General features: G+C 31.7%; 1 protein-coding gene and 1 long non-coding RNA gene across 2 annotated transcripts in view; one reads left to right on the forward strand and one right to left on the reverse strand.

Moving 5' to 3' along the window:
• LOC139893211 (uncharacterized) overlaps nucleotides 1–1,771 on the forward strand; it is a 171,714-nt gene extending 169,943 nt beyond the window's left edge. Inside the window, exon 4 of the long non-coding RNA XR_011774409.1 lies at nucleotides 1,747–1,771. This is a non-coding gene — a long non-coding RNA (uncharacterized lncRNA). The remainder of the gene's footprint in view (nucleotides 1–1,746) is intronic.
• Nucleotides 1,772–2,031: 260 nt separating this feature from the next.
• Nucleotides 2,032–8,796, reverse strand: LOC139889831 (histone deacetylase 14, chloroplastic-like). Its single transcript, XM_071872754.1, has 8 exons — nucleotides 8,698–8,796; nucleotides 8,460–8,534; nucleotides 7,669–7,770; nucleotides 7,453–7,524; nucleotides 6,446–6,502; nucleotides 4,704–4,955; nucleotides 2,969–3,150; nucleotides 2,032–2,429 (listed from the first exon to the last, which is right to left on the reverse strand). Exons 1-8 carry the CDS (start codon nucleotides 8,794–8,796, stop codon nucleotides 2,129–2,131), a joined length of 1,140 nt encoding a protein of 379 aa, XP_071728855.1. The 3' UTR covers nucleotides 2,032–2,128.
• Nucleotides 8,797–11,828: the final 3,032 nt, after the last annotated feature.

Below are 11,828 nucleotides of genomic sequence, written 5' to 3' on the forward strand. Positions count from 1 at the left end.
AATCTCCTAATTGTTATCTAGGGTTTTGAAGATCAAACTTTCCTTTTCCTTTTTTTTTCTTTGGTCGACATACATACATACATATTAATATTTTTTTTTCTTTCATGTATAGATCTATGTGTGTTCATGTACATGTTTATGAATAAGTTAATAACATGAATATGAATTAAACAAAAATCAAAGTTTATGTAAATAAGTTAGGGTTTATGTTATACCTTTGAAGATTCGAAGATGATTAACAAAAGAAAAGAAGAACACTTTAAAGATTGAAGATCAAAGCCTTGAAGATTCGAAGAACACCTTGAAGATTCTTGAAGAACACGAAGAACGCGAAGAACACTTGAAGATCACTTGGAAAACCCTTGAAGATTTTCGATGGTGGTGGTGGTGTGGGGTTTCGGTTTTTGAGCCGAAATAGAGAGAGAGGGAGAGAGATTTGGGAGAGAGAATTGTTGTTGTGATTTGGTACAATGAAAAGGTTTAGGTTAGGCCTCTATTTATAGGGAGGATAGGAAAATTCTAGAATTAGGGTTAGGGTTAGATTTACTTAGGGAACAAGTTAGCTTGAAGAGGGGGTCATTAGGGGATGCTTGGGCCAAAATTTTGGAAGGTAGAAAGGTAAAATAATTTTACCCTCCTTAAAATCGGCTAGGGTTTTAGGGGATTAGGGTTTAACTTTTTCACTTAAGTCCTTGTACTTTAATTTAGCTTAAATGGTTCTTTAATTGTCCAAGTTTAATTATTTTAAGTACACAAGTTTTAAAGTTATTTATTTGTTCACGAAAGTTTATTAACTCATTATTTTTATCTTCTTTTTAACTTGCGATTTATTACACAAAGTTAATTGTTACATTTTATAATTTTTAACGCTTAACAATTATTGATTAAAGTTTAACTGTTAAGTTTAATTATATTGTTTGGGCATTTATTATTGGAAAAATATAGAATGGAAAAATGAGGGTCGTTATATATGTAGTATATTTTCACTCACTAAGCGTTAGCTTACCCCCTCGTTGTTTACATTTTTATAGATTTGCATGGATGCGGTGGCTCGGGTAAGCGTGGGGACTAGTGGACTTGCGTAGTTGCTTTAGAAGATCTGCTTTTGGATTTGATTAGGATTGGGTAGCATATTCCCAATCACCAAGCTCGGTCTTTATTTTGTATTAAAAGTCATGTGGTCGAAACTTGTACTTTGTACTTAAAAGGTAGTTGGGCATATGTGGGCCCGGTGTCGTAAAACTCTTTTTATTATTGGAACGTGTTATTTTTACCTAATATAATATGTTGTTAAAAGCGTTTATCTAAAAATGTCGGGAAGCAAGAGATCTTTTTACGAGAAATGGAAAAAGTGGACAGCGGGCTGCCAGACCCTGTGCGCGCCGCGCACAGATGGAGCTGCGCTCCGCGCACCCCATCTGGTCAGCTCAGTTTAAAATTTTTTATTTATTTATTCCGCGTTATTGGTTGGTTAACGGGTTGGGTTGTTACAGTCATGATATTTATCTTTTTTAATTATGGTACTCAAATGAGTGTAGACAGGGTTTTCGGTTGTGATTGCTCCACTTAGCTGGTTTTTAGAATGGACCAACATGGGTTGTGCTATATAGGTAGTCTGAGGTACCAACGACGAGATCCAATTTATCCTTTTTATGTTATCTATAAGTTATTAATTAGTGTTGTTGGTTATGTGTTTTTAATCATGATTGTTTGACATCAAGTATATTTGCGTATTGGTTGTTACAGGATTGCAGGGTTGGACCACTGATGGATTCAACCTTTCAAAGTCAAGCACATGCTCTGTTCATTACATTACCTTAAAATATGACGAAGCCTTTCAATTACCACACTAATAATAACTGTAGCTCATGTTTATTACATCCTACAATGTAATTGTACAGTATGTTAATTGCAAACATAATTTGTTACGCAATTTTGCATGAGCTATCACATAATTTAACAATTTTTAAATATTTTATTGATGAAACCCGCGGGTCGTTAATAAGAATAACAATTAAAAATCTTTCCTAAAATGCATACAATATTAGACCGAGATAAAAGATAAATTTGTATATCAATCATTTTAAGTCTTTATTAAATAATCTAAGATAAAAGGCCTAAATGTTTCCTAAAGAGAGTGTAAGTGCTTGATCCTCTCAATAGCCTGCTTAACCTTCAAAGATGGTTCATCATGGAAGAAACTAGGGTCGTCATGTTCTGCTGCGGCACTCGGTTCTCCAATAAAAGCACGGAATGATTCTACAACAGAATTAGAAAGAGACTCCAAGTTGTAGCCTCCTTCCAAGAAAAACACGCATCGCCCACCACACAAATCTTTTGCAAGTTGCTTGATACTCATTGCCAACATGTAATATGTTCCAGTCCCGAACTGGAAATTGGCAAGTGGATCAAGTACATGTGCATCAAATCTATATAAAAAATAATAATAATAAATAAATATAAAAATTATAAAATTCAATGTCAGGAACATTTGATCCTGTAAAAAACAATAAGACATATCCTATGAGATTGATGTAAAAGTCTATCATATTTTTAAGTTTAAACACTTGGATGAAAATAGGTGAAAGGAGAATAAGTAGCCTATAAACCAATACATGTATATATGTATATGGTAGGGTGGCCCAGGTGACGATTTGGACAGGTTGGGTAATGGGCCAGGTTCAAAAATTTTTTTTTATAAATAACTAGTATATTTTTACTATATTAAAAAATCCAGTTTTTGCATAAGCAATTTTGCTAGGTTGTACGCCTGGTAATATGCACTTTGACACATTTAATTCATTTGACTCGATTCCCATTAAGCTATATTAATTCGCTTGACCCATTATATATATAACACAACATGAATCAACCCATTCATAAGTATATGGGTCGATATTGCCCATCTACTATGAACTAGTGATAATTAAATGCAAAGAACAAATAGTTTTTGTAGAAAGAAAATCACCCTGCTGAAACAAGAATTATATCAGGCTTAAATCTTTGTGCAGATGGTACAATGACTTGATCGAAGACAGATCGCATGGCTAAATCACCCGAACCTTCCGGTAATGGCAAATTAAGAGTTGCTCCTTTACCGTTTCCATGCCCTAAATCATCAAATTTTCCTGTACCAGGAAAGCTCCCATCCTAAAATTAAGAGTATATTAGCGATTGGAGACAACATGGAGATATAATGAACTTCCAAAATATTTACCTAATAAAAATTCTAGTAAATTAATAGACACGAAAAAATAGCGTAGTGATGCTATCTCCTTATGTAATAAGGCATTGATTAGATTACCTCCACATATGACCATAACATTATACCCTTGAAATTGAATGACAGTGCCTAATATGATCCTACTGAGGTCGCAGCTAAAATGCAATTGTAGAGACACGAGCCTCTAATATGAATGAATTAATATGACATTTACATTATTGTTATTTGTCTAGAACCTCCTATGTACTTTTTAATCCGTCTCTTCCAGATCATCGAACTTTCTTTTCTCCATTACAGGTCATCCTACTTTTTCAAACATTTTGTGTCCCAGTTATAGGCCATTTTGTTATCAAAACGACGTCGTTATGTGAGCCTTTATAGTACTCCTTCCGTCTCATTCCAATAGTCCCAATTTGACTTTTAAAGTCTTTTTTGATCAACTTTGACTCGATATATATTTATTTGTTTTATATATTATTTGATAAAAATTATACCAATCATAACACATTTAAGCATCAATCCATTTATATAAATTTCATCAAATTATACATAACACAAACAAAATTATATTGAGTCAAAGTTGAACAAAAAAGACTTTAAAAGTCAAATGAGGACTATTGGAATGAGACTGAGGGAGTACATTATGTTTCTTACCAAAACGGACGTCGTTATGGTAACAAAAGGGGTCTAGCTAGTAGCAACATTTGAAAAGTATGATAGACAGGCAGTGACAAATATAACTCAATGGTATGAAAGGGACAAAGGAATTCAATGCAATAAACCCTTTGTCTCAAACAAATATACATGCCCTTCACATATGTGGCAGTGATTTTATGTTCATAAAATAAAGTTAGTTATGTTATTTCCTAAACTTCACATGGCAAGTCTATTGTTTACTTGAATGTAAGAGTCTCTATACTAAGATTTAGGGGTATTAGGTCATTACAGTTGATTTTCCGAGAGTGATTCAAATATCCAATTAAACGTCTAAAAGAAAACCTACTCCAACTTAACCAGACCATAGTTTACTATCATATTCCATTCAACTCTAATAAAATCGAATCAGTTTCTATACTACTTATTGTGTCTATCTCACTTGTAAAGGGGGGGCATATGTTGGGCGGTTCGAGTAGGGGTCATCTGCAAATACTATTTAAGTTATAGTAGAAAAAATCATTTAATGTTTAATCTAGATCTAGCTAGATCCTTAAAGAAAGGTAGTGTGAATTAGAAATAAACTTCTTGGGAAGTTCAACCCGTTCCCCTTATAGCTAGTAATTTTATTTCATCCATTTAATCGACATCTGACCCATCAAAGAGTATATATGTCAAAAATGTCACCTTTACCATGTGAGATAACCCAGCCTCAAAGAATACCAGATCAATTAAATAAGAAATGAGAATTTATATTTATACATATACAATACCAAGGTGAATGGCAATTTAAAAATAAAGAAATGATTAAAGGTTTGTTACTTACTTGGTGAGTTGAGAGAAAAAATATGTCAGGATCATCATAGAATGCATCGCTAGTGCCATTCCCATGATGGACATCAAAATCGATAATGAAAACACGTTTAAGTCCATGGGCCTGTTGCGCATATCGAGCTGCAATAGCAACATTACCAAAAAAACAAAATCCCATGGGTCCTTTTGGAATAGCATGATGTCCAGGTGGACGTATCAAGGCAAAACCAACTGGAGGGTTCTTGGTGATTTTGGATGCTGCCACCTACAATTTTTTTTTAAAAAAAAAAAAAAACTTTTTCACGAAAAATTATACAAGGTAAATGATATACTTAGAGCATCTCAAACTATCGTGTCTATGAGGAGTGTTTTAATAAAGACGGAAGCACTTTTTTGGGAGGAAGTAATTTTATTTCGTTTTTTTTAAATATATTTTTCCAAGCATAAGATCACATGAAAATATGAATATTAAAAAAAAACACTTTATGATAAATGTTATTATTTTGACGGGAAAATACTCGATGAAATAAATGATAACAATGAATGTTTTGCTTCTAATTATTCATTATAATTTCATATATACATATAGATATAGCATATATATGAATATAATAAATAGAAATATACATAGTAAAATAAATCATATATAATAAATAGAAATATACATAGTAAAATAAATCACGGGCTCTTATTAGACAGGCTAATTTTATAATCCTATTAGTTTAATATTGCTATACCTATCCCTAAAAGTTCAATATAATAAATGCCTAATTTAAAGGATAAAATTTATGATACAATTTTGCAATATATATCCAATATTGCAAAATAATTTAAATAATTAATATGAAATTAAATAATTTAAATAATTAAAAAATCTAGGTAAATTAAAAAATAAAAAATATATATAACTAAAAAACACTTTTAAAATTTGTCAACATCACGAGCTCTTAAACTCATAAAAATAATTGTTTAAAAAAATCAATTAATTTTGTACGATTATTTTATTCAGCGTGCAATGCACTGGTTCTAATAATTTTGCACGATTGAGAAATAAAAAAAATTATAGTCGTTAAGTTACTAACAACACACAAAACCACTTTTAAAATTTTTCAACACCATGAGCTCTAAACTCAAAAGAATAATTGTTTAAAACAATCAATTAATTTTGGACGACTATTTTACCCACCGTGCAACGCACGGGCTCTAATAATTTTACACAAATTTTTATCCACTCGTCGCACGGGCTCTAAAAACTAGTGTGTGTGTGTGTGTGTGTGTGTGTATCAAGGTTGCAAAACTCAATGACTCAGCTGAGAACTCGACGATAAGTTGCCAAAAATGTGCCAGCGATAAATCGTTGTCTAACTCGCTCATCTAAAAACTAGTGTGTGTGTGTGTGTGTGTGTGTGTGTGTAATGTTTTAATTAAGAGGGAAGCATTTTTTTTTTTTTTAGGAAATGAGGGGAAGACACTATTTTTTCGTTTGTTTTGAATTTTCTTTTTTAAACATTAAGATCATATGATCACATGAAAATATAAACATTAAAAAAAAAAACGCTTTGTGATAAATGTAATTATTTTGGCGGGTAAACGCTCGAAGAAATAAATGATAACATGCATCATATGTATACTCATGATGCATGTTATCATTTATTTTTTCGAACGTTTTCCCTCCAAAATAATAAGATTGTGAATCAATTTGCCGGGTAAACAATTCAATACGACTAATTTCATAAGTAGGTGAGGTGAAATTACCACATAATCAACCAAGGATAAGCCTGCTCCAGCAGCAGCCAATGACTCGTTAAAAGTCTGCACTTTCAACAGTATTCCACGAATCATAAATTTGATAAACATAGTTGTCATAATAGAATAAAGCATAATTTCATTCAAAGGACACTATTTTACCTCATTTCCAAAACAAGGTAACCTATTTTGGTTTCACCTATTTAAAGGACTACATTATCGAAAAGGGAGTATCATTAGTTTCTTAAGTTAGTATTTGTTAAGTGAAGACATGGTATGTCACGTCATCAAAAAAGTCCATGTTGAGTGCTTATGTGGACTGGCACGTCATTATTTGAAATTTTTTTTAAAATAAATTATTTAATTAATTAATATATATATATATATATATATATATATATATATATATATATATATATATATATATATATATATATATATATATATATATATATAATTTTTTTATCTTTTTATTTTTTTATTCCTTTATTGTTACGGAGTGTTTTTTTTTTTAAAAAAAGTTCCAGTAAAAAAACAATAAATTGTTTTTTTAAAGAAAATAAAAATAAAATAAAAAGAAAGAACTTAAAAAAAAATAATACAAAATAAAAAGTAGAAACAATTTTAATTTTTTTTTGAAAAATCTAATAACGACGTGGCAGTCCACGTAAGCATTCCACATGAACTTTTTTGATCCGTGTCATCACTTAAGGGACACTAACCTAAGAAGCTAACGATACTCCCTTTTTTTTTATTAACATTTGATAATGTAGTCGTTTAAATAGGCCAAACCAAAATAGGTTACCTTCTTTGGGAAAAGAAAATGAGGTAAAATGGTTGGCTTTTTATGAAATTAACCCTAGAAAAAAAAAAAAAACAATAAAAAGAAAAAAAAGACTATGTAGTTTTAAAATATACAACTAATAAGTGATGTCAAATAAGCTAACTTCAATGAAAAGCTGCTTAGATCCCATCAAATTGAATTAACAATTTTTTTATATATATAACTCTCTTACCGTGGCAGTAGCGTATGTGTCTCCAAAGACATCAATGGGTATAACGCCCTGTACTGAAGCCCATTCCATTGCCTATCGAAATATATTTACAAGACCATTGATTAAAGGTGGTGTCTATCCCAGGAAAAATAATTTTGGCAAATATAATCTTATTTTTAGTAAAATTGCAAATCCTCTTTTTTTGTGCTCTGTTCATGACAAGCACACCTGCATTACCTTCTCAAGGGCAGAAACGTAAGATTTGGAATGTACATTTGCAATATCATCCACTGTAGCAGTTCTGAAGTTTTTAAGTTGGACAATCTCAGATCCTCGAAACTGCATGCGCATAGATGCAGTTTTTCATTTAGAATGAAATAAAGCTAGTGCAAACAGAAAAAATTCTTGCATATTGATATGCATTCAGTGAGAGAATTATATGGGATCTTGTACAGTCTTAGAAGGTATCCATTCAGTGAAAGAATTATATGGGATCATGTAAGAGTTGCCTTAAATCCTTTTTATTTTATTTTTTTTCTACACCCCGATAGCTTTAATGAGCTAGTAATAACAAGTTCATCAACTAATATAAAAATTGTAACAAGCCTACTTTTATTAAAGGGTTAAGTGCTTGGAAATGCATTAAAATGTAAGCCAAAATCTATAGTATGTATCAAACTTCAAATGAGTCTATTGTGTGTATCCAACTTTTAAAAATTAGTGTTTTATGCATCCAGGTATATGTGGTGGCCATATCAGTTTTGATCATTCGGATACATAAAATAGTAATTTTAAAATGTTGAATGCACGCGATTAACTCATTTATGGATCGATACATACCATACATTTTGAGCTGTAGTTTGATACAAATTTTTAGGAACTTAACCCTTTATTCGATTAGCCTAAACAGGAAATATACTTGTCTCAACTTGTAGAAAGATAAAACTTTAAACACAATGGTAAACTGAAATCGGAAACCTTTTAAGACGAATTATATATAATTATGTGAACGTAATGTTCTATTATACCTGTGGAGTGAGCCGAGCCTTCTCAAGAGCACTTACAATTGCGGAAACTCTTGAACTGCATTCTGGATGTCCCTCCTGTTACAACATTATGTAGAAATTGAGCAACGTCTCTCGAAAACACTTTTTATATATACAAGATATAACTAGATCAGCTTAGCTTAGCTTAGCGCATATAGATGCCTTAGTGTTTTATTCTTAGAAGTACAAAGAAAGAACAAAATTGTAGGTTATTTACTACCGCGTTATGACCCATTGCGGGAGCTAAACTGTAAATAACTTTTGCTCGACTCTCATCTGTCTCGGCGGATGAACATGGAGTAGAAGCTTCGAAACACATTGTCCTTGAAGTCACAATCTAAATTAATGTTTGGCAAAGTAGCTGTTAAAAAATGATAAAATAACAGAAAAAGAAAAATGGACACGAGAAAAAACACTTGATGCCAAATTAATATATAATGATTCAATATTATAATTAAGCTACATCTTATTATTTTCACTCTCACTACCAGTCATATAAACACATCATAATCATAATTAGAATTATAGAAGTAGAAAACGAGCTTAAAACTGGCACGTCTCGAAAGTAGAAAGCGAGCCTAAAACCAAATGGCAAACACGCGAGCCTATCCGGAACGGGGGACGACGAAACAATACACAACAAACTAAATTAGCACAAAGAAACAAACCACAATGCGAAACAAACAAAGACCTATGCCATACCGAGCTCAAGAACAAAAGCCAAATAAAGAAGACACCATGCAACAAGCAACAAGCCAAAAAAAGATGTGGCTTCTACTGCCATCAAGAAGCTTAATCATAAAGAGCAAAAAGGTTTATGTTTCCATGTTTAATATATTGTAGCAACAAGCAATGTGTTAATTAATATATATACAGAGTAATTGAAGTCTCTGAATGAATATGATTTGAATTTAAAGGCTGTATGCACAAGTTAATAAACTTTGAATAAATTTTTGTATGTCTTATATGTTCCTCTTTTAACATTCTATTCAGCAACAAATTTCATAATACCCATCTTATCAGATTTATATCACCCATCTTATCATCAGAATTTAGAGACGAACATATATTATATTTACTGAATAAAACACATACATGTTTATATGCAATTACCTTTTTGAAACTTTACACACATGTTTATATCTGCTAACAGTATGGAATACATAAACCCATTGGTATGACTATGGCCGTATGTACGTACTAATATAAGGTAGGGTTATGATAGAGTTAATTCAGAAAATCATACGCTAAAAAGGCATGAGGAGTAATCGAACATACCATAGGTGAAGAGAATGATTACACGAAGGAGATTCTGAGGACTGATCGAAGTGACAGAAAGTTATGTTACGGCCATAGAATGATCGAAGGGTCGTTTATATAATGTTAATGGGAAACAAAGGGTATTTGAGTAAATTAATAATCTAAAGGGTATTATGGGTATTTCTTCACCTCTCTGGATCCTTCCATTCCCATTATGTCTCACCTCTTACCCTAATTCCTCTCTTACGCATCCTCAACCACGACCACGACCACAACCACCATCATCCTTATCGACAATCGTGACTGATGAATCCACTCCGTCAAAACCACCATCACCTTCATCGACATCGTCACTTTCGCAAGTGCTGGCTGCGTCGTCTTCTCCGCCCTGCAACACACTTTGTCACACCCACATATATTGTTTTCGTTATCGTCTATGCGATTTTCATTTATTAACTACCGAGTAAGCATTGCCTTTCTTACGAATTTAAGAATTTAGGATTTTGATTTCTGCTTCTAATTTGGCTTATGCTTTTGAGAAGCTTTTGTTTATTCATATTCATTGCCTATATTCATTATGCAAATAGAATGAGGCGATGCTCAATTGGAGATCAAAAGTAATTGATTATTTTGATTTGCTTCATATTCGATTACTAAAAAGGCCCCCTTTTTTATAGCATTTGAAGTACCTAAATATAAAATAATACTCATAATGGTAAAAAGCAGCCCTATGTCAAAACTTGAAGCTTCCTGGACTACATATCCTTTTTTTTTTTTTTTTTTTTTTTGGAATCTTTGTTTGTGGGTGTGTTGTTAGTATATATATTACAATAGTTTTCTAGCTTCTTTTTTTATTTTCTCATATGTATATGTATTCCTTTTCAGCTCATGCTACTACTTTACCAATTTACCTATACTTTCATTATATAATCCTGGTGCTAAAATCTTGAAGCTAGGTTAGGTAAGCTATTTAACTTTTGACACCTAAATGGCTCAAATTTTGTTTGATACTTGAAACTATATATATAAAGAATCAGTGGTTTCTAGGTGTGATAGTTATATCATGTTTCAACAATGGTGTTGTTTAGCACACAGCAATTCTAAAATGAGCTAGTAATTTTATTTCATCTATTTAATCGACACCTGACCCATCAAAGAGTATATATGTCAAAATGTCACCTTTACCATGTGAGATAACCCAGGCTCAAAGAATACCAGATCAATTAAATAAGAAATGAGAATTTATATTTATACATATACTATACCAAAGTGAATGGCAATTTAAAAATAAAGAAATGATTGAAGGTTTGTTACTTACTTGGTGAGTTGAGATAAAAAAAAATATGTCAGGATCATTATAGAATGCATCGCTAGTGCCATTCCCATGATGGACATCAAAATCGATAATGAAAACACGTTTAAGTCCATGGACATGTTGCGCATATCGAGCTGTAATAGCAACATTACCAAAAAAACAATATCCCATGGGTCCTTTTGGAATATCATGATGTCCAGGTGGACGCATCAAGGCAAAACCAACCGGAGGGTTCTTGGTGATTTTGGATGCTGCCAATTTAAAAAAAAAAAAAAGAAAACTTTTTCACGAAAAATTATACAAGGTAAATGATATACTTAGAGCATCTCCAACTATCGTGTCTATGAGGAGTGTTTTAATCAAGATGGAAGCACTTTTTTTGGATGAAGTAATTTTATTTTGTTTTTTTTTTAATTTATTTTTTCAAGCATTAAGATCACATGAAAATATGAATATTTAGAAAAGACACTTTGTGATAAATGTTATTATTTTGACGGGAAAACGCTCGAAGAAATAAATGATATCAATGAATGTTTTGCTTCTGGGTTTGTTTTAAGGGGTTAGAAATTAGGGTTTAGAAATTAGGGGGTTAAAGATTAGGGTTTAGCTATTAGGATTTAGAAATTAGGGTTTTTGGTTTAGAAATTAGTGTTTAGGGTTTAGAAATTAGGGCTTAGATTGAATTTTTAACATAAACGGTTTAGAGTTTTGGGTTTAGGGACTAGATCCAAAACACTAAACCCTAAACTTTAAATCGAACTAATTTTGAAAAAAAA

This window comes from Rutidosis leptorrhynchoides, chromosome 2 (assembly GCF_046630445.1).
Source record: "Rutidosis leptorrhynchoides isolate AG116_Rl617_1_P2 chromosome 2, CSIRO_AGI_Rlap_v1, whole genome shotgun sequence".
NCBI lineage: Eukaryota > Viridiplantae > Streptophyta > Magnoliopsida > Asterales > Asteraceae > Rutidosis > Rutidosis leptorrhynchoides.

Excerpts from the sequence above, each read along its gene's own strand:
- LOC139889831 (XM_071872754.1), bottom strand. The coding sequence starts at position 8,796 with ATGTGTTTCGAAGCTTCTACTCCATGTTCATCCGCCGAGACAGATGAG. Across the intron at positions 7,771-8,459 it reads AGGCTCGGCTCACTCCACAG|TTTCGAGGATCTGAGATTGT; the intron begins GTATAATAGAAC and ends ATGCGCATGCAG. Across the intron at positions 2,430-2,968 it reads ATAATTCTTGTTTCAGCAGG|ATTTGATGCACATGTACTTG; the intron begins GTGATTTTCTTT and ends TTTTTTATATAG.